Source organism: Rhinopithecus bieti, unplaced genomic scaffold (assembly GCF_001698545.2).
Source record: "Rhinopithecus bieti isolate Rb0 unplaced genomic scaffold, ASM169854v2 scaffold_25748, whole genome shotgun sequence".
In the NCBI taxonomy this organism is placed as follows: Eukaryota; Metazoa; Chordata; class Mammalia; order Primates; family Cercopithecidae; genus Rhinopithecus; species Rhinopithecus bieti.
Window position 1 is genome coordinate 871,439 of NW_016811783.1, and position 23,740 is coordinate 895,178.

The following is a 23,740-nucleotide window of genomic DNA, read 5'->3' on the forward strand; positions in this document are numbered from 1 at the left end:
CAGCTCTACTGGCAGCAAGTTCTTTTGCAGTGAGGATGCTTGCTCTGAAAGATCTCAGTGGATGGATGTTAGAACCAAGATCAAGTTGGTGCTCAGAGTGCTTCAAAGACATGTTTCCGGGTCCAAGAAGTCTATGGGAGGTCTTATATTCCATATTCTCAGGTTTACGAACATGTAAAAAGAGTGCTATAAGCCAATTTTAGATCATCTGAATGGCACTGTACTATTGAGTCCTGCCATGGTGTTTTTATTTGTGTTCACATTTCAGGTGGCCCTAGTAACATATTATATAAACTAACAATATTTATAGTTTGAGTCATGTTTGTCTAACTGGGATCCAGTTAGATCACTCTTTCTCTCTCTCTCTCTCTCTCTCACACACACACACACACAAACACACACACACACTCCTCTTTAAAAGAAGTCTCAGTCTCTCTGTTACACAAGGTTAACAAGGAGAGTCATGAGGGAAAAGGACCTGGAAGAAATGGATGACCTAGGCCAGGACCAGCAGCTACCATCTCACAGGGCCCTCTCTGCTATGTACTGGCTTCCAGGCAACATTCTAATTTTCCCACTACCTGAAGCCCTGAGATCTGTATCACTCTCCCCCCTCAACAGCAGAGCATTCAATGGAGATGAAAGGCAATCAGTCACAGGCATTTGAAGAAAACTGCAGAGGACAGTCCCACATCCTGCAGTCCCCACGGTGCACACATGCCTTCAACAACAATTAAAGGCCTCAATGGAAACAGATAAAGTAATACAAAGAGTAAATAAACTCTTGTGGAATCAGTCAGGGCAAAAAGTCTATACTCTAAGGTCTGAACTTTGATTAGTTATAGCAAAACTGTAACTTCTGTTAGCATAAGAGCATTCACACTAGGAAGCAGTCAGACCAGCATGGGCCAGTGTGAAGACACATGCCCAAATTACAGTTTGATGATACTGGAACAGGAAATAAAAGGAGGTCTAAGCATGGATGAGAATAAAGGCACTCTCCTAACTGCTCCAACTTAGGTTAATGTTAGGTTAGGTTAGGTTAAGGCTTTGTTGATACTCCCTGAGAAAGGCAGGAAGTAAATCTCAAAGTCACACTCTACATGTGTGTGTACACATGCATACACATATATTTGCATATACATGTATGTATGTATGTATATGCACATATATATTTAATTTGCTATACATAGGCATGCTTAATTTAACCAGTGACAAACTCTATATAGTTCATTTCATTTTATATTTTTAGTTTTTCTCTATTAACTCTTTTTGTTGTGCTTATAAAGTCTGAAGCTAAAAGACATCCTTCTGCATTATTATTAAGAGCTTCCATTGACCTAAGAATTGTACATCATTTTGTGGCAGAGCAGGTAAACACCTCCCTTTAAACAGAGACCAGAAAGGGGGCAATTTCTTGAGTGAATGATCTCTTATAATTGCATGAGGTATGGAGAATGGAGGACTGGGTATAATACATGTCACAATAAAGGCACTTGGTATGTGCTTATTGAACAAGTGAATAAATGAATGATAATTTTGTTTGGACCCTTAATGCCCCATTTGGAATTATACACAATCTTATTGTCAATGTATCTTACTAGGAGTTGATACCATTATCCTATGTTAAAGGGTGGGGAGGCTATTGGAGAGGAGGCAAATGCCACACAGGGCACTGGTACCAATACTCAATATAACAGTAAATGAAATATGTTGAGCCATAGTATTTTCTGAAAGGTGACTTTGGGATTTCAAAATAAAACACAGATTGGAAGACTTGTGTATATAGTTCAAAATAAGATCAGCAAGTCATGAAGTCATGAAACTTATGAAGTTAGTGTATGTTTTATTTGTTTGAACTATTTAGGTGCTAATGAGTACATTTTGTTGATGATTTGTCACTTAGAACAACAGGATGTACAAATGAGTCAAAGATTCTTTAGTTTAAAGTGGATAACTACAGATAACTATTTCTGCATGCCCTATGCTGTAATTAGAACATTTCTTCTTACTTGTCCTTTCAAAGGATTCCACAGTCACTAGTGTTGGTAGAGTTCTGCCACTCTAGAGGCATTCTGCTACCAGGTGAAGAGTAACCAGGCAACGAGAAAAAGAACTGTATTCATGACATTAGTTTTTGAACCAGCGTTAAAACCACTGCCTCTCATTATTATTATCTTTATCTCATTTCTATCTTTTCTATTTGGTTCTCATGATTTTTCTAACTGCCATCTGCTCTACCATTCCACTGGGGTAACAATAATAACAGTAACAATTAGAACATCATTTACTGAGGCCTTTCTAAGTGCCAGGCATGTGCTAACTGCTTCACATGCCTTTTCTTATCATACAAATGCAAATAGCACACAGACACAAACACTGAAATGGAGAGAAAGTAATTTCCCTCAAGGCCCCGCAGTTAACAAGTAGCAGTGCTGCAACTCCAGCTCAGGTCTGAGGGAATGCAAAAAGTCCCACGCTCAATACCACCCTGAGCCATTCCCCACTTGCAGTGGGCTCACTGAGTTTTTGGCCTTCCACATTTGCTACCCACTCTGTAGTTTTTTTTTTCTCTCTCCTTCCATCTTCTTCATCTTTATTCTGCTAAATACACCCTCTTAGATCAGCTCCGATAACTCCATATCTAGGAACTTCTTGGCTCAGGTCTTAATGAGGTTGTTAGTGTACCATTTAGTTAGAGGTTTAAGGCCACGATATAATTGAATAAAGGTGTATTTGGCCTGCTCTCCTTCTTTTGAGTCTTTAGTGAAATATCATTTCAGCACCATGGAGGTACCAGGGGATATGGAAACTACCCTATACTCTTCTTAGGGGGAATGCTCATCTTCCACTCCTCACATAGCTGGGGACTTCCTCTACGCTGGAGGGTTCACAGTATGGCCTCTCATTCTGATTGGCAAATGTGGGAGAAATGACTGAACAAGTTCAGCTCAGCCCAGTCTCTCTCTTAAAATGCCATCCGTCTTCAGGTGGCACTTTCTCCCTTCTCTGCCTTGCAGTGAGCAGCCTGTCCTTTTACAGGAAGATCTGGATAGTAACAGCTCTTTCTGAGCCTAGAGGTGAGTCTGTTCAACGGTGGAAGTATCAAAAAAATGCCAGGGGCCACAGGGGCCAGCCACAGTCTCTAATACCTGGGCTACTAAATTCTGCCCTCTTGGTTCAAGGGTCATTCGTCCTTCTTCTTGAATGGTAGAACACACTTGCAGTTGAGTCATTTTATCGGCCTGCCTCTCACCACTATAATAGAATTTTGGAGGTTTATTAGCCTTTTTTCACGTCATACTCTCTCTGTCCCTTTCAGTCCAAGCTGGCAGTGTTTGTAATAAAATTTTCCCAAGAACCCAGCAGGACCTCTGTGGATTTTTTGGGAATTCACTACATCAGACAAAAGTTATACCACAATCTTTTTGAAATAATCTTGTCTCTCTCTCAGTCTCCTGCCGAAATGGCTAAGGGATACTACCCTTAACCTTCCTGGAGGCCTGCTAGTTTGAAAAGATCCATGAGAAGCACCGTTAATCTCCTGGAAGGGTCTTTCATATGACTAAATATAAATACTCTGACCTTTGGATCTTTTCAGGATTAAAACAAAGGATTGTATATTCACACCTCAGTCTGTTCTTCATACCACAGTGTTGGCAGTAATTTGTTAATGCTAAGATCCTTTCCAATCTAGACAGGCCAAGACGTTCCCAAAGCATCAAGTCTTGATTCTTTTCACTTAAACTTCTTCCCTTTATTTATCTCTTTTCTTTTTACTACAAGCAGCAAAAAGAATCCAGGTGGCACCTTCAACATTTTTTTTTTGTTTGTTTTGATATCTTAGTTCGTCAACTAGGAAGTTCATTTCTGGTTAATTTGTTTTCCATCTAACTGCAGGACATGGCTGTCCTAGGCTTTCTGTCACCACATTAACAGTGACCCTCCTTTCTCCAGTTTCCAATAAGACATTCATTACTTACTCCTCAACCCTTACCAGTCACGTTGTTAACATGCATATTTCTACTAACAGTTGATTCAAGGTATTCCAGTATTTTTCTATCATCCTCAAGATGATATCCTCAAAATTCTTCCAGCTTCTTCCCACTTACAAATTCCAAAGCCACGTCTGCATTTTTAGGTATTCATTAATCAGCATTTCACTTCCAGATACTAAAATCTGTAATAGTTTTTTTAAATCGTTGTTTATAAAAATTATCTCAAGTTTAGCGGCTTAAAACAACACTCACTTGCTAGCTCAGAATTCTGTAAACCAGAAGTCTAGCACAGTGTGGTTGGGCTCTCTGCTTACGTTATCACCAGGCTGAAATCAAGGTGTTGACAAAACTGAGTTCTCATCTGGAGAAAAAATTTGCTTCCAATCCCATTCATAAAAATCCAGTTCTTTATGGCTATGGGCCTGCAGGCTATAGGTCCCATTTCCTTGCTGGCCGTCAGCCCGGGCTACCCTCAGCTCCTTGAGGCTACCACATTCCTTGCCATGTGACTCCCTCAGTCTTTTATCCATCAATGGTGGTCACATCCTTCTCATGTTTCAAGTCTCTGACCACCCCACTCTGCGATCACTCTGCCTTTAAAGGGCTCATGTGATTAGGTCAAGACCACTCAGATAATTTTAAGGTCTTCTGTGCCATATAATCTGACCCAATCATGGGAGTAAAATCCACAGTATTTATGGTCTGGGTGATTATACAGGACATGTCTGGAGGGTAGGTAGGGGATCCTATTGTCCATCTTAGAAACCTACTTATTTTGGTGTTATTCATTGACCCCTTTAAATTCAACAATCCTGAAAAAGCAGAGTTTAAAGCCTGGAAATTTTTTTAAAAATTATTCTTCTGTGCTCACTTTTTTTCCCTACTCTTAGCTCTTTAGATCAGTATACTATTAGATTAAAAGACACTGGAGAAGAGATTTTATAATGCCATGATTCATTGCCCTGATAAGAACCTACAAATTCCCACACTGGGAGAATGGCTCAGATCTGAACTGGGGAGGTACTCTGAATTCTCTCCTGTGCAAGAGCTTCCGGAGTCTTCTGAAATAAGAACCTGCATTCTGTTTATGATAGTGTACTGGTTTTTGTTTTACACTATTTCTCCTCTTCTTGGTTCTCTGCAGAAAGCATGTAATTGGGGTACTATGAGATCCCCTGAGGGCGTGGGGGAATACCCAAGTACCAATGCCCTAGCAAAGCCATGCCTTTTGGTATTTACTGGTATGATGTTACAAGAAGTTAAGAATTCACAAAGTGACAGATCCCTCCCCAGAAAGATCTGTAAGGTAAGACTGAAGGTCACATCAGAGGTATCCTGATATCTTTGAAAATGCTCCCCACCCCTCAATTGTACAAAGTGGCTGGTGTGCAGATTAGGAGTTGGCTAAATTAGAATTTTGAAATGCTAGACCAAGGGGGAGACATATCTTCTTTTTATGTGAGTCTTGCTTAACATCTCCATTTTGGAAGTGAGGCTAGAATCCTTGTGGTGGATTCTGTGGAACTCTAGATGTTGTTGCATCACACAGCAACAACATCTCCTAAACCTCAATAATGCAGAGAATTTTTTCTGTGATTTAAGCTACACAAAGAGACACATCTAGAGAAAGGGTGGTATGGGAGCCAATATTATATGGGGTCCATCGAGCATGGAAATTGTGTTTCTTACAATAGCTCCCAGGGATCATTTATAGAGAGGCATTATCTTTTGATTTTTATCATGACAGCAATTTCAGAAATAGAGAGATGCTCCTGAAAAACATCAATATCATCTAACAACTTAGGAATCAAAACTTTCTTTAAGTCTTAAGATAAAACTATGAAAACTATAACTATTATATTCAGCTTGAGTTTTAAAGCATAGAAGAAAAAGTGATTTAAGGAGCTGGGCATCTAAGGGTAAAATTAGCATCGAATACAAACCAAAATATTATTCCAGTAAATTGGTCATAACAGACACATTGCTGGAAAGAAGAATTAGGAGGAAGATTATCTCTTGTTCAGAAATTGTATGGTGAAGTTTTCACATGGCACAGTTTCTCTGCCTCTACTGCCAGTCTCTGAGGAGAAGGGAAAGCCAGGTAGATGAGACAGCAAAGCAACACCTCTTATGACAGCAGGGAGCTGCTGGTGGAATTTTCTGCCAAGCTGCTGTTAAAAGCTGAAGAACCAAAATGTGTCTCCAACAGATAAAATAGTTAAAACAAAGATCATCTAGGTTTGTGGTGAGTATATGTAAAGACAGCTAGAACTTCTGGTCAGTATCTCTGAGTTGACATGGAAATCTCCTTTCCTACCTCAAACATGCAGAAATGCTGGACAAACTATAACACAACTACACACACACATACACACACACACACACACACACACACACACACACACACACACACACACCGGCCCACTGTCAAAAACAAAGATGTAACCTAAAGTCAGAGCAGGCAGAGAGAGTTGAAGAAAAAGGACTTGAGGAAAACTGGGACCCAGTATAGGTCTGCATAGCTGGTGGCCGGGCCTTTAATATTTGTCATGGGACCTGTGCTCACAGGAGCTGGAATCAAGCTACTTAAAAATAGCACAAAGTCACATAGGACTTGTCCAGACACAAAATCGGGACTAGATACACCATAATCACTCTCTGCAAAAGTTCTAGGGAGACCAGAGAAGAAAAGGGGTCAAGTGCAGAACCCCAGACCAGTGCTATGCACTAGCCCTAAATCAGATGCACTCTAGGCTCACGGCATAGTGTTCCAAGTCTAGAAACTGATACAAAAATTGTTCCCAGGCCAAAGGGTAAAGTGCATATGACCCTCAACAGAGACACACGTAAGAGCCACCTGTAGAGATGCTCTTGCTACCAGGTCACAGTTCATGAAGAGAAGCATAATTCATAAGAAACAGTTTAATAACCTTGATTACTTGATCATTTTAAATTTCCGTGACACTACAGATACTACAGGCAAAATTAAAAGGCAAACAACCAACGAGTAAAAATACATGCAACCCATATAGCTATAAAAAGAAATAGAATGTAGAATTTATAAAGAGCTTTTACATATTAATTTAAAAAATGGATTTTAAAAGTATGAATAAATGAGTTACAGAGAAAGAAAACTCTCCAGTAAACATGAAAGATTTTCAGCTTCACAAATGATCATGGAAATACAAATTAAAATATTGATAAGATACTTTTCAAATTTACCAGATTGACAAAAGTCAAAAAGCAAAGTTGTAGTATCTTATAAACCACCCCCCAAAATCTTATAAAGTTGAAAGTATATGAATCTACAACATAGTTATTCCCCTTCTAGGTGCACCCTAGTGAAAGCCTGAATACATGCATCAGTACAAGCTGGCTGCTGCAGCACAGCCTGTAAGAACAAAACGTTGGAAACTTAAATGTCAACCACCAAAGAGAATGGATAAATACTAGCTCACTTCTACTATGGAACACTGTAGCAATTAAAAGGCTGGGCACAGTGGCTCACGCCTGTTATCCCAGCACTTTGGGAAGCTGAGGCAGGCGAACCATCTGAGGTCGGGAGTTTGAGACCAGCCTGACCAGCATGGTGAATCCCCGTCTCTACTAAAAATACAAAAATTAGCCAGGTATAGTGGCGGGCGCCTGTAATCCCAGCTACTCAGGAGGCTGAGGCAACAGAATCTCTTGAATCCTGGAGGCAGAGGTTGCAGTGATCTGAGATCACGCCATTGTACTCCAGCCTGGGCGACAGAGCGAGACATCATTTCAAAAAAAAAAAAAGTGAACTAGGCCTATGTGTATTACTAACACCGGTATTTTTTTTTTAAATTTTACTTTAAGTTCTGGGATATATATGCAGGACATACAGGTTTGTTACATAGGTATACGTGTGCCATGGTGGTTTGTTGCACCCATCAACCCATCATCTAGGCTTTAAGCCCTGCATGCATTAGGTATTTGTCCTAATGCTCTCCCTCCCCTTGTCCCCCACCCCCTGAAACACAGACATATTTTTAAAACACTGCAGAATGACACAGCATGATAGTGTTCATGAAAAAATTAAAGTCACAAATTACATGTCAAAATATCTTAAAATCTATATATGGCCTGGAAAGACAGAAGTAAAATTCCTGATCATGATTGTCTCTGTGTAGGAAAGAAGGGAAATGGTACTGAGGAAGGTCTCAGAAGAGGATTTCAACTTTATCTGTAATATTCTCTCCTTTATTTAAATTTTAAAACTCTGAAACAAAATGAAAAATGTTAACATTTTAATGCTAGCCAATGTGTGCTAATGTCTATAACGTATCAATCTCTACTTTAAAATTATTTTCTAAATGAAAAGTATTTTAAAATAAAATAAGTCGTATGCCTTGGTCCTACACAATTGCTAGGGTTTGACCACAAATTTGGCTTAGTTTCCCAAAACATTGTAATGTCCTCTATACTCTATATAAATAGGACAACAAATTTGATAGGGCACTTCTTATAATATCTTTTACTATAAAGGGCAGGACACTTTATACATGTAACACCCTGCATGAAGCTTAGCAAAATGCAACTAGGGATGAAAAAATGCATTCTAGGCATGGAGGCTTTTATGTTTTTTCAACATGTGCTACTTTAATGCTCATAGGTATAGATCTCATCTTGCATTCTAGGATGAGGAGAGGATATTTAATTTACACACATAACTAATGATACTGAAATTCTCCTCAGCCTTCATCTTTTCAGGCCTAAGTGTCCTTGTTTTAAGCTGCATTTAGGTTAGCCCTTTGGGGGCCTCAGCCATTAAAACAGCTTAATTCTTCCTTCCGTTACTCTGTTTGGTTTTTGTTGTAGTGTTTATGAGCCAATTGTCAGCCCCATCTGTAAGCTCAGGAAACTCTCTCCCTCATCTATTAAATGTCTTTCTCTCACTTACAGAAATCTTACAAACTAGTGATGTCCCCCCATCCTCTCCTGTGTAGCCATGCCAATTCCTCAACCCAAACTGAATTCGCACAATTAATTGTACCAACTCCATTCTCAATACTTGAGTTGATTTGATTTAAATGGCTTTACCTGTCTTTGTAAACCCCCAGTAAATGAAACTGTTTCCAAATCTCTTCATATGACATTTAAGTTGACAACGCATGCAAACAAGTGCCTACAAATATACCACCTTTTGTGGTCATGCTAATTCACAGTGAGAAAATGCTTCGAGGGCCCAGGTAGAAGGATATGCTTTTCACATGCTGTACTTCCATATCAGTAAATAATTGGTAAGTTCCCCCACTCCAGAGATATATAGCTCACTTACATTATTTGAAACATGATCAATATTTATGAGTTTTGGAGGTACATGTAATTATTCCCTTTAATCATCAACTCTCTTGATAGGGACTTGATAAAACCACCCTATTTACTTCCTTAGAAGCAGAAATCAAATTCATTTTTGAATTAAAATAAGCACTGTGAAGTCTATCTTCTTGGCAGCTGACTTTGTCAAATGATCATATAACTTCTATGTATGCTGTTTTCCACACATGCTGCCTCTACACCAATTTGCTGATTCAAAATCACAAAACAAATCAATAACAATGACAACCGAAGTCTAATAAAATGTGGAAAAACTGGCTTATGGCTTTAAAATACATAGTTCCTTTACCCCACATATTCAACTTGGAAGGAACAACTTCTAGGCATGAGCTTCTTTGACTTAGTTGGTCACATAGCGCAAAATGTCAACTATGTTCACAAAAAGGAAAAGTTTGTCCACCAATGACCATAAATTAATTAATCATTCTTAGCACTGTAAGCAGCTTTTCCAAAGAAAAGATTTTTTTACACCATATAGATCAAATCAAAACAGGTGTGTAAGTTAAAGCCATTTCCTTTTATTCTGCTGATCACAAATTAATTGACTTTTGTGAATTATTTCTACAGAGACTAGCCACTCAATTTAAAAAATGGTTAATATATCTGATTAAATGTGTAACAAAATATTTTATGGCAAATTTCATAATTTTTGTTGTGGGAAAAAACATAAATGCCTAAATAAGTATCTCATACATATATTTAAAACAACAACAACCCTTAAGTGTATTCTATCTTCCATGGAGAATCAACAATCATTTCTTTTGGTGCATAGTTTTAAGATTGTGCAACAAATGTTTACTCAAAAGAGGAATGATGAATTTGTGTTAGTAATCGAGAAACAAAACCACCTAATACATAGCCAAGAAGTAAACTCTTTAAAGGGCATTTTGACTTTCCATGAATTGCACTGCCTCTAGTATAATATATTCTACCAACAAGGATGTTTTTGGCAATTATTTACCACATTGCCATCAACCAAGACACTATCCCAGCACCCTCTCATTTTTTGCCACATCCCTACTTATTACAGGATTTAACAACCTTCACAAACCTTGTTTTTTTGTTGTTGTTGTTTTGGTTTTTAACCTACAGCACCTCTTCTAATCACAGGTACCTGTGCTCACACAAATCAACAAAGTGGGTTCTCCTCCTTGTCAACAAATCTTTGAAGCTCAAATAAACTTTTCATTAGGAGTAACATTCCACTAGATCTTTATGAATGTTCTCAGAACTGCTTATGAGAATTTCATGCCAAACATCAAGACCAAAAAACTCAATCAGGCCAGTAGGCATTCATGCACACATTCATATTGACAATAGATTTTATACTTTTTTTTTCTTCTCTGCCCTTTGCAACAATTCCTTCTTCTTCCACAATTTCTCTTTCTCCTCTTCCTTTTCTCTTCTTCTGGCAGAAATTTCCATTTCCAGTCTTGCTACCTCTTCCTGGTGGGCTCGCCATTGAAGAACCTGAAATAAATAGAAAAACTTCATTCCAGTAACTATGTACACTGAAGTTATTTCACAAGTCATAATAAGACTAGGCTCTATATAAAGCAGATGTCAATTTTTTCCCAAATAAATGTTTAAATTCTATGTGCACATGACCGTGTGATGTATCTGTGAAACGTGTGTGTGTGCGGGTTAAAAGGAAAAAGCAACTTTAAAATCATGTCATTCAGGAATTCTTCACCTGGATTCATGGAGTGGGGTTCCTAAAGAGTCTATGGTTTAACTCCAAAGAATCTGTATATTCCCACAAATAGTAAGTAAAAATTTCTGGTTTTGCCCATTTTTTTTTCTCCAGAGGTTAAACAACTTTCAAAAATTCTCAATCCTAAAATGCTTAAAAGTTTAAGAATCTCTGCTATATTTCAGCTTTCTTGTTTTATAAGAATGGAAAACAGGCCTGAGTTAAGATGAAAAACCACTGTAAGACACTTAGAACAACTTTCTGGGTACCAGTATGTGTTATTGGTAGAAGTATACTTGCTACAGCCTTTCTGTTGGGTATTAGGTTATATGTAAATATGTGGCACAATATAAAAAATGCATAGCCTTGATCCACAACCCTATTTCCAGAATATTATTTAAAGAAGACAATTAACTGGACAAGTGCACAAAAATGTACCCACAGGAGTGTGCACTACAGTGCTGTTTAAAACAGAAAAATCGAGAAAGTCTAAAGTCTGGCAAGGAGATGGCTTAAATCAATTATGGTACTTTTATACAATGACTGCCATTAAAAGATGATGCCATAACTCCATACTCATTGAAATAGAAAATATCCACAATATATTATTAGATGCAGAAAAGCAGATACAAAGCCACATTTGCGGTAGATCTCATTAATGTAAAATATCAACTATGTATCTATGCATAGAAAGAGATTTGGAAGGGGACTTACCAAATAACAATATTGGTTATCTCTGAATAGAATCATTTCCTGGGATTTAAAAAAATTATTCTTTAAACCTTTCTGTGCTGGGTGACATTTTTTCAATAAGTATTTATTATCCTTGTAAGCAGGAAACCAATGAAACTAATGAAATAAAAACAAATACTTATCTGATCCATGTATATATCTGGCTAAGGAAGCAGACAGCAGGGAAATGTAGAGGTATGAAAATTCTTTTATATTAGCATTCCCAATTAAATACTTCATTTCTTACGTATTTCATGTAAGCATCATTTATTAATGGTAATATATATGATGAAAATTAAATAAAATAATGTCATACAAATACAATTAAAGTGAGTCAAAACAATTAAGTTCATTTTGCAAAATTTTCATTTTCTAAAGCAATATTTTGCCTTGTTTATCAAAATAACCCAGGAAATTTCTACTCCTGGTTTTTAAACATCATTCAGTTTAGCCCACTTACTGCTTATCCTGTCCATCATATTGACCTTTTTCTTGGGAACCCCATTCTCAGAATACATCATCCCTGCTTCTGTGCTGACCTGCTTTCAAACCTTTCCTTCCTGTAATTTATCTTCCATCTTTCACTTGCTACAATTAAAATCAGTGTTCTGTCATCCCATCAAATATTACTAGTGATCTCCCTCTGAAATGCCCAAAAGATAGTTCTCTGTTCTCCATTCCTTGACCTCATGGTGATGGCTGACCCTGTTGACTATTGTTTTATGCTTAAAACTCTTTCCTGCCCCAGGTCATGACATTTCTCTCCCCTGTTTCTCTACCAACAGATACTGCTCTCTTCTTCCTGTTTCCTGTGTCTACCTTATAATCCCAACCCTACATTATCCTCTCATTAACCTCCAACCTCTCTATCTATGTTCATTATCTGATGTGCTCATCCCCTTCTAGGAGTTCATTCTATGTTTCTGACTACAAAATTTATATTATCCGCTCTATCTTTTTGTCTGCAATTCAATCCTATATTAACAAATTCTTTTAAGACTTAGCTATTTGTATGTGCACTTAAAATCCAACATTTCCAAAATTAAATTCAACTTCTTTAACTTTGCCACAGCTTCACATCAAACCCTGTGCACCTGCTTCTCCTTTCCAAATATCCTGGTTTGGTCTGTGGAACCACAAGTCACCATGTAGTTTGGATTTTTTTATTACTATGTATACACATCAACATGACTGTCTCTTTACATTTTATATCTGACTTGGAAGCTCATAAATTTCCTAAGCTCAGATGAATTTTTATTTATGACAAACTAATTTCCAAATCATTGAGCTTGGTTGTAGTTGCCTAGTCCATCCAAAGTCTTTCTGCCAAAAGTATTTAGAACAAGATCAGAAAGCTCAAAAGGATGATGTCAACTGATCAATATAGAATCTAAATAATTTAGTTTTCTCACTACCAACAAATGCCCCCCTTTGATGTTGCTAATACATAATCTCTAAGTAGTGTTCTTCCTCTGCCTTCCCTTATATGGCCATTCCTATTCTTAGCTCATGGAGTGACTCAAAGTACCCCCTGCTTGGAATGCCCTCAGATTTCCTCTTCTTCATAAAATACTCATGGTCCACATCTTCCTTGAAACATTCTACTGCCCATGCTTATCTCTCTTGTCTTATTTCACTGACCATACCATAACTGCTCTCTGAGTATGTTAAATATATTGTTGGTTTCCACTTAGAGCACAGTCCATGCATTTGCCTTCCCCTTATACTGCCTAGCAGAGTACTGGTGCATCATAGGTGCTCAATAATTAACTTTTATTCAATCCATCAAAATGAATATTTTAAATGAAGCTGGATAAATAAGAAAAAATTTTGGTATTAGAATATACCACTTTGCAACAACTACTGTAATAATGGATCCTAGTTAATGATCATCAATGGCTGCTAAAAACTTCATATTAACAATTAATGGAAAACTTTATAATGAATGGATCAAGCTGGAAACAAACACATGGAATAATCTTAACATCACAGAGGAACAAGCAGACATTGTTCCTTCTAATGGAAGCATACAGCATTCCCATGAATTATTCTCGCCAAAAAACTAAACAGAATCTGATCAAAGCCCTAGACCTACCTATCAGGTTACAGGAAATTCAGCCAACAGAGAAACACATTATGCAATAGTATATGGGAACACAATCCACAAAATTAAAATTTGTGAACACTCAAAGAACTTTAACAAATTACAAGGAAAAAATGAGGGAAGAACTATGAATTGAAAGAGATTTAATAAACATATTAGCCAAATGCAATACGTGGTTTATATTTGGATTCTGATGTAAATAAACCAATGTAAAAAGAAATTATGAGATAATTAGAGCTATTTCAATACTGATTAGTTAGCTGATGCTATTGGTTAGTTGATGCTATTAAGGAAATATTGTTAAAGTTTTTAGGTATGATAATAGTATGGTTATGTTTTATAACTTTAGAGATCTAGACTTTAATTTTAAAGCTAGATACTTAATACTAACAGATTACACGGTGCTTGTGATTCTTACTACTATTTCAAGGGGCGGGAGGGAGTAGGTAAGAATACAGATAAAACAAATGTGACTAATGAATGGATAATGGTTGAAGTCAGGTGTTGATAGACTTTTATAGGTTTTAAAAATTTTCCATACTAAAAAAGTATTGAAAAACAAAATAAACTGTAAAATATAATGCATATGCAAAGAGATTTATATAATAAAATACTGTAGTCTCAAGGTTCTGTGGCAAGGCCGAGACGGGCGGATCACGAGGTCAAGAGATCGAGACCGACCATCCTCGGCCTAACAGGAAACCCCCTGTCTCTACTAAAAATACAAAACTATGCCGGGAGGCTGGCGGATGCCTGTAGTCCCAGCTACTCGGGAGGCGAGGCAGGAGAATGGCGGCTGAACCCGGAAGGCGGAGCTTGCAGTGAGCTGAGATCCGGCCACTGGCGCTCTAGCCTGGTGCAACAGAGCAAGACTCCGTCTCAAAAAAAAAAAAAAAAAGGGGGGGTTCTGAGGAAGCAGGAGAGGAGATTTGATACACGAAATAGTGAAAAGAAAAATTCAGCCTTTCTGAGCACTGAGACTATTTTTTATAAATTTTAATGGAGAATAAGTAGGACTTTAGAACTATCTGCCATTTTTTTAGTTTAAAACGTGAGGGAACCATCACGAATGACCGTTTGCATATTAATGATGATCGCCTAGATGATTTAAAGAAGCAAAAGCATAAATCAAAATCTATAAAGGAAAAGATTTCTGGTTTCCTAAGGCAAGTATAGCAAGAGAATAACTAGACCAATCAAACTGGTACAACCAGTTTACTCACCAATTTATTTAATTTACCATTCCCTGTCTTTGGCAAGTCTAAATGATGCTTCTTTACTCCAAAAAAAAAAAAAAAGTGATAAAGTTATGTTGATTTTTAAACAGTGATGTACACACCAGAAAATCCTGAAACAGCTGCAAATTCAACAACCAAAAGTCAATAGTTTGTAGATCTTAAGTAATATAAGAAAAAAAGAAAAGAAATGCTGTAAAAAAAAAAAACAAAAAAAAAAAAAAAAAAAACACCCTAGAGCAAAGCTTCAGCCTTCAGAAACTAAATTGTTTCTACTTAATATTGGAATCATAGGGATGGTCAGGAACTCATAGAATTTTACCGGAAGTCAATAATTCACAGCATTATTTCTAATTATAATGCTACCAGGAAAAAAAGAGGGGGTAAAGGAAAGAAGGTTGTCAGAAGCTAGAGTGGTGAGATCTTGACAATGAGAAACAGACTCAGCAGCAATTGGTATGTAAGCAATAAGGCAAAACAGCTTTTCAGAATGCACCCTAGATAAGATGAAGAATCTGGTGGCCATTGAAATAATCCTTATCCAATGGATCCTCACAGAGATAGTCAAGGGATGTGAATGGCTCCCATGTGGAGAGAATGACAAACAATTATGGTATTTTCAAGACGCTTAAGGATAAGAAAGCTGGCAGGTGGGCAAAGGAATCAATACTAGTACAATAGACTAAAGCACAGAAGACTCTGAGTGAACAGTGAGGAAAAGGAAAAATAGCACAGAAGAACATTTTAGTAGTTTTATTTTAAAGGCTTTGCTAATTATATAGCTTTAAAGAAAGTATGTGAACATATAACCATGTAACAATAATAATCACAAAAGAACATTACCACAGTGGCAGCCAGGAGTGTGTGTTATAGGAAAGTATTATTTAGACTACTAACTACAGGGCATTTTTCCAGGTTTTAATTAATACTTTGCTTAATATGCCTACCAATGGTCGCCTTTGATTAAGACCTTAACCTAACAGAGGATAAATGACATTTAAAATATGTTTGTCTACTGCAAATTAATGGTTTAAAATGAAAATGGATAGTAGCATTACGTATACTCCTCACTCTTAATGTACAGTAAAATGGTTCAACTGAAATTAATAAGCACACATTCTCAGAAAGAACAAAGTAGTAGAAAAACAAAAATGAATTCCATGAAAACTTCAAAGGTAATGATTGAAATTAACATCAATGAAACAATATTAACACAATTTTACATCAAAGTTGAGAGCTTTGAAAACAATTTATTATAAGTGTCAGTATGGCATAAAGGAAATGAAAAATGAACATCTGCTTTTGAGACCCATCTTTGCCACCAACAAACAATATTGTTACTTTGAGCAAATGGCTCATTCAGTTATTTCATGTGTTAAAGGGAAGGACTGTATCAGGTCACCACTATAGTTCACTTAAGTTCTATTACTCTGATTCTATATTTTCCTTAGATAGACAGATTGTAATATACTATATGCTCTGCATTTTTCTTCTCCAAGCAAAGCTGACTTCAATGAAAAACATCAGTATTTTGTAAACCTTTTAAATAATAACAATTAAACATTAATATTATATTCTATTGGCCATATTTATGGAAACAGTGTGTGATGTGGTTGTTTTATATGGAAAATCAAAAGAAAGGTACCATCTGAGCAGTGCCTATAACTGACAATAATGAAATACAAAAAATTGCCATTTACAAGAGATTATTCTGTGCCAGGCTAATGTTTATTAAGATGTTAAACACATGGTATGATGTAATCCTTGAAACAGGCAAACCTGTCTACTTCACACTTCATCTGCCTAACTTCTACTTATCCTACTCAAGTCTTGGCTCAGATGCCATTTGCTCCAGGAAGCCTTTCCTAACCCACCATGCCCAGATCACATACCTCTCTACTTCTGTAGCACATTGTCCCTATTCTATTACAGCATGTATCAAGTGTTTGGAATGACCTAAGGGACTGCAAACTTCATAAGGGCAGGGACCAGCTCTGTCTTATTCATAGGTTGTCTCCAAGGATTAGCACAGCATCTGCCACTCAGTAAGGGTTCAATAAGTACTTGTTGGGTGACTGCATGGACAATATCCTGAAGTTAGATGGACAATATTTTTCTCTTCTGCCTCTTGCATTGGTCTTTAAAAAGAAAAGTCTCCCATCACACATGCTACCATTTTCCAACTCCCCCACCATGGGACTTCTGATCCCTTCTTTCCTCAGTCCTAGCTGTTTCACTGCTTCCTAAGCTTCATTTATGCATATCTGATGGGGAAAATAATCAGAAAACTTGTCAGGATTTTCAGCAACTAATTTATATGTCCATCAAGATTAGAGGACATGTGTAAAAATTAGCAAACAAATCCCTTTCTCTGTCTTCTTCCTAAATGTTACTATAAGCTTCTAAATTCAGTTCAGCTGAGTAAACTTTAAATTTTCATTTATTAAATCTTTAACAGTCTGATAGCTCCATTAAATATTTTCCAATGTACCACTGTTTTCAATATTACCTACCTAAGCTTTTTAAACTTATGTATTTCGTTTATGTTTAAACTTTGCTCATGAAATACAGTACCTGTGATTTTGCATGTTTTTAAAACTTTCTATTCTCCATTTGGCGTTTCTGCTTAGCAGAAAAATTTTGTTTTTATTCTTGGCTTCACAATTATTCCTTGGTTTCTTAGGTAACTTCATAAGTTCATTTTTTTATCACCTCTCTTTGATAACTGCTTTTCATTTTCTGTGGCCTTTTATTAGTCTTTCTCAGATTCTCAAAGATAATGCACTATTATTATCTTGACTGTTCCATGTCCTTTACTTTTCAAATAAAATCTTGCAATGTTCCATTTAATTGGGTCCTGGAAGGTCTAACCTTAGTATAAAACAAAACTTTTAGAGGAAGAAACAAACTAAATGCCAATAAGCAAAAATTATCAACAGCTACTTTTTCCGAAATGATAAAATTTACAAAGGGCCTATCAGTCAATTTTATTTATGAAAGAAACAAAAAAAGCTGGACTAAGGGTAAGGAATTCACTTGCTTCTTGGCTGTGAGATTTTGGGAAATCACTTCCCAGTTCTGGGCCTCAAATACTCTTCTAAAAATTAAGAGGACTAGATTAGTCTTGTCTAAACAATTCATTAATTGGATTATGAAATCAATTTTGTGGATAGCAACTAGCATTTTTTATGCAACATGATAGAGTGGAAAATAACAGAGATCATGTCAATATATTAATGCTGTGTCAAGAAATTGTTTCCATTCTTTGTGTGTTCATTTGTGATGTAAAATACATTTCTCACTGTAAGTCACAGTCAAAGAAGCTCGAAAAACACATCAGAAAGCTCTCCATAATCCCTCCCAATGCTAAGATTCTATTGCTCTGTGATAATAAAGACCAATGTTTTTATGTCACTATCATTGAGCTATAGTCTTTCTTCCTCTGCAATCAACTCAGAAGCACAGCATAGATGAGATAACCCAAGTTTTGAAATCATACACCAGAGTTTGAGTCTTACCTCTGTGACCTATAAAAGGTGTCCCTAGGCATACTGTTTAGCCCCTTAGAACCTCAGGTAAGTGTAAAATGAGATAATAATGATGCACACATGACAGGGTGGTTCTGCAAACACCACCCATTTGCACAAACAAGAAACTCAGGAATCATCCTAACACTGCCTGTCCCTGACACTCCATGTATCCAAGTTCTGTTGCCCATTACTCCTGACTGTACTTCCCACTATCTCTTAAACCCATTCAGTTCTCTCTATTTCCATAACCACTACCCTAATTCCATAAGAGCCTCCCTGCATCCACTGTTGCTCCTCTCTCTCTACTGAGGCCAGAGTGAGTATTTTCAAAACAGATGTCTGATCCATCTCATTCCCTGTCCACACTCCCATCTCCCTGCCTAACATCTTTCAATGCTTTCCACTGCTCATGGGGTAATGTGTAAACTTCCAGGTATAGACTACATGGCTCGCAGTATTTGGCCTAGCCTATGTCTGCAACCCCAACTCATAATTCCACACCAATTACCAATTTACCCTCTGTTCCAGATGTACCTTACAGATAGATCCCTGAACAGGCCATATGCCCTCCAGCTATACAGATATTGCACATGCTATTTTTTTTTCTTTTTGTTTGGAGTGTTCTTTCCCCCTCCCTGCCCTACACTCCACGTTCTAATCAATATTTATTCAATCTCAAATTTCTGCTGCAATTTCTGTCAGGGAAGCCTTGCCCACCACAACATGATATCAAGCCTCTTAGTTATGTGCTCCCATAATGCTGCTTACTTTTTCTTCAAGGTAATTCTCATAATTTGAAATTAGCCTTTCAGTCTTGTAATTACTTGACTGGTGCCTGTTTCGCCACTCAACTGTGATCTCCATGAGGACAGGGAACATAACTGATTGACTAACCAATGTATCTCCAGTGCTTTACATACCCCCCGGCACCTAATAGATGCTCAATAGATATGTTTAAATGAATATGAAATGAGGTAAGAAAGCAAATGTGATATAAAAATGCTATTTATGTGCCTGGATTGCTGCAGTTGCATTCTAGCTGAAATTCCTGACTTCATTGTCACTTTGGTTCAAACCATTGTGTACACATATATTTATTGGATTAATTTTCACACATTTTTGCTTCTCTGCTCAAGCCTCTAATAGCAGTGGCTTTTTGGCCACCAGTTCAAGTGGACTTAGAGTTATTTATTTATTCATTTATTTGTATACCACCTTGTCCAAAAGGAAGACTCAATCTTTCAAGGTGTATTTGGATGTGACCCTGTACACATGACTTTATTTCCTATGACTCCCCTGGCTTTCGTCCTTCTCTGCCTCTTCCTTTCCTCCCCACTGCTACACATTCTTGCTTATCTCCATCCCAGGTCTTGCCTGAAAAGCTCTCATTCCTGCTTCTTGACCCTTCAAGGTTATTCAGTGCCCCATCCTAATGATTTCACCTAACATTTGTCTATCCCATCTCTTACCTGTGTCTGTGAATAGTGTCTAAAATACACCCCTCTTAATGACTTTTTAACTACGTACCTTGTTTTATCTTCATTTCCCTTACATTTGCCACTATATAAATTGTATTATTAATCAATTGATTTATTTTCTTGTCTGTTTTTCTGTTTAGACAGTAAGCTCCATGATAGCAGGGACTTGCCTTATTCACTGTTCTATCCCTACTCCTGGAATAGTGCCTCCCCCAGAGCAGATACTCAATGAATATTTCTAGGGTGGATGAATAAGTATCTAAAACTCAGATTAACATAAACAGAACTAAAGACAAAAACCACATGATTATCTCAACAGATGCAGAGAAGGCTTTCAATAAAATTCAACATCCCTTCAGGTTAAAAACTCTCAATAAACTAGGTATTGAATGAGCATAACTCAAAATAATAAAACTGTCTATGACAAACCCACAGTAACATCATACTGAACGGGCAAAAGCTGGAATCATTCCCGCTTGAAAACCGGCACAAGACAGGGATGCCTTCTCTCACCACTACTATGCAACATAGTATTAGAAATCCTAGCCAGAGCAATGAGGCAACAGAAAGAAATAAAGGGCATCCAAATAGAAAGAGAGGAAGTCGACTTACCCCTGTTTGCAGATGACATGATAATTCTATATATAGAAAAACCCATAGTCTCAGCCCAAAAGCTCCTTCAGCTGATAAACAACTTCAGCAAAGTTTTAGGATACAAAATCAATGTACAAAAATCACTAGCATTCTTATACACCAACAACAGCCAATCCGAGAGCCAAACACGAATGCAATCCCATTCACAATTGCCATGAAAAGAATAAAATACCTAGGAATACAGCAAACCAGGGAAGTGAAAGATCTCTACAATGAGAATTACAAAACATTGCTCAAGGAAATCAGAGTAGATGCAAACAAATAGAAAAGCATCCCATGCTCATGGATAAGAAGAATCAATATTATTAAAATAGTCATACTGCCCATAGCAATTTACGGATTCCATCTTATTCCTATCAAACTACCAATGATACGCTTCACAGAACTAGAAAAAAACTATTTTAAAATTTGTATGAAACCAAAAAAGAGCCCAAATAGCCAAGGCAATCATAAGCAAAAAGAACAAACAAAGCTAGAGGCATTACGTTACCTGACTTCAAACTATACTACAGGGCTACAGTAACCAAAACAACATGGTACTGGTACAAAAACAGGCACATAAACCAACAGAACATAATAGAGAGCCCAGAAACAAGGATGCACACCTATGACCATCTAATCTTCAACAAAGCTGACAAAAACAATGGGGAAAAGACTCCCTATTCAATAAACAGTGCTGGGATAGCTGGCTAGCCATATGCAGAAGATTGAAGCTGGGCCCCTTCCTTACATCATATATAAAAATCTACTTGAGTTGGACTAAAGACTGCAATATAAAACCCTAAACCATAAAATCACTAGAAGACAACCTAGGCAATACCATCCTGGACATAGGAATGGGCAAAGATTTCATTACAAAGACACCAAAACTAATTGCAACAAAATCAAAAATTGGCAAACGGCATCTATTAAACTTAAGAGCTTCTAAACAGCAAAAGAAACTATCAACAGAGTAAACAGACAACCTACAGAATGAGAGAAAATATTTGCAAGCTATACATCTGACAAAGGTCTAATATCCAGTATCTACAAGGAACTTAAATTTACAAGAGAAAAACAATCCCATTAAAAAGCAGGCAAAGGACATGAACAGATACTTTTCAAAAGAAGACATACATATGTCTTCAACAAGCATATGAAATAAAGCTCAATATCCCTGATCATTAGAGAAATGCAAGTCAAAACCACAATGAGATACCATCTCACACCAGTCACAATGGCCATTATTAAAAAGTCAAAAAATAACAGATGCTGGCAACGTTGTGGAGAAAAGAGAACCCTTAAACACCGTTGGTGGGAGTGTAAATTAGTTCAACCATTGTGGAAAGCAGTATGGTGATTCCTCAGAGAACTGAAAGCAGAACTACCATTTGACCCAGCGATCCCATTACTAGGTATATAGAGGAATATAAATCATTCTACCATAAAAAGACATGCATATGAATGTTCATTGTAGCACTATTCACAATAGCAAAGATGTGGAATCAAACTAAATGCCCACCAATGACAGATTAGATAAAGAAAATGTGGTACATATACATCACGGAATACTATGCAGCCATAAAGAAGGACAAGATCATATATTTTGCAGAAACATAAATGGAACTGGAGGGTATTATCCTTAGCAAACTAAGCAACAGAAAATCAAACACCACATGTTCTTATAACTTATCCTTTAGCTAAAGGATGAGAACTCATGAACACAAAGAAGGGAAAAACAGACACTGGAGTCTATTTGAGAGTAGAGTGTGAGAGGAGGGAGAGGAGCAGAAAAAATAACTATTGGGTATTAGGCTTAATACCTGGGTGATGAAATAATCTGTACAATAAGCCTCCATGACATGAGTTTACCTATATAACAAATCTTCACATGTGCCCCTGTATTAGTCTGTTTTCACGCTGATACAAAGAACTACCTGAGACTGGGTAATTTATAAAGAAAAGAGGTTTCATTGACTCAGAGTTCTGCATGGCTAGGGAGGCCTCAGGAAACTTAGAGTCATGGCAGAAGATGAAGGGGAAGCAAGGCATGTCTTACATAGTGGCGGGAGAGAGCAAGGGGGGACCTGTCACACTTTTAAACCATCAGATCTCATGAGAACTCACTGTCATGAGAACAGCATGGAGAAAGCCACCCCCATGATCCAATCACCTTCCACCAGGTCCCCTCCCCTGAAATGTGGGGATTACAATTCAACATGATATTTGGGTGGGGACATAGAGTCAAACCATATGAACCTAAAAGTTTAAAAATAATAGTAATAAAAGAAAAAAGAAAACTCTGATTGGCAATCATATACTTGTCTAGTACCTAAACCACAGGGCCAGATGAGTACCATCTAGCATATCACTGCTGAGATTATGTGATTTCAATAGGAAACTTTAGCCTGACAAATTTCTTACACAGACCACACTTCCTTCCACCTATCCCCTTGCCCTCTTTGTGTCTCTAGTGTTTTATTAAGGAGGCAGGCTAAAGTCATGAAGGTTTCACACAGCTGGTAGGACCTGGATTCAGCTTTGAAGAATTCGCAAAGGAGGATTCAGATTCTAAGGGAATAGTAAAGTTTAGAATACAATAAGACTCTACTTTAGGGCATATACTCTATGAATTGAGGCCTTGAGTAAGTAAGGCTTATGTATGTGTAACTATCTTCTGCAGTGGGTAGAGGGCACCTACCTGTTCTTTTTACCTCCCATGGAAACTATTGCAATGCCTGGCACAGTAAATACTTATTAAAGGTGTATTAAATATATTTAGCACTTTATTATCCTATATTAAAAAGTTTATTAATCACTTCACATGTGTATCCCACTTCCCAACTAGATTATATACGCCCTGTATTCTGGGGACAAGTTGTATGCCAGTTTTGTAATCCATAAAATCTACCACATGCTAAATTCAAAGGAGATACTCAATAAAACTCATTTTTTTTTTTTTTTTTTTTGAGA

The 23,740-nt window shown here is 37.2% G+C and overlaps 1 protein-coding gene across 3 annotated transcripts in view; it reads right to left on the minus strand.

Annotated features, from left to right (window-relative positions):
* Positions 1-23,740, minus strand: part of CCDC148 (coiled-coil domain containing 148) — a 197,359-nt gene that overhangs the window by 69,935 nt on the left and 103,684 nt on the right. For all 3 annotated transcript variants that reach the window (XM_017895088.1, XM_017895089.1, XM_017895087.1), the window contains exon 10: positions 10,692-10,832. In XM_017895088.1, coding sequence (XP_017750577.1) covers positions 10,692-10,832 — 141 coding nt within the window. The remainder of the gene's footprint in view (positions 1-10,691; positions 10,833-23,740) is intronic.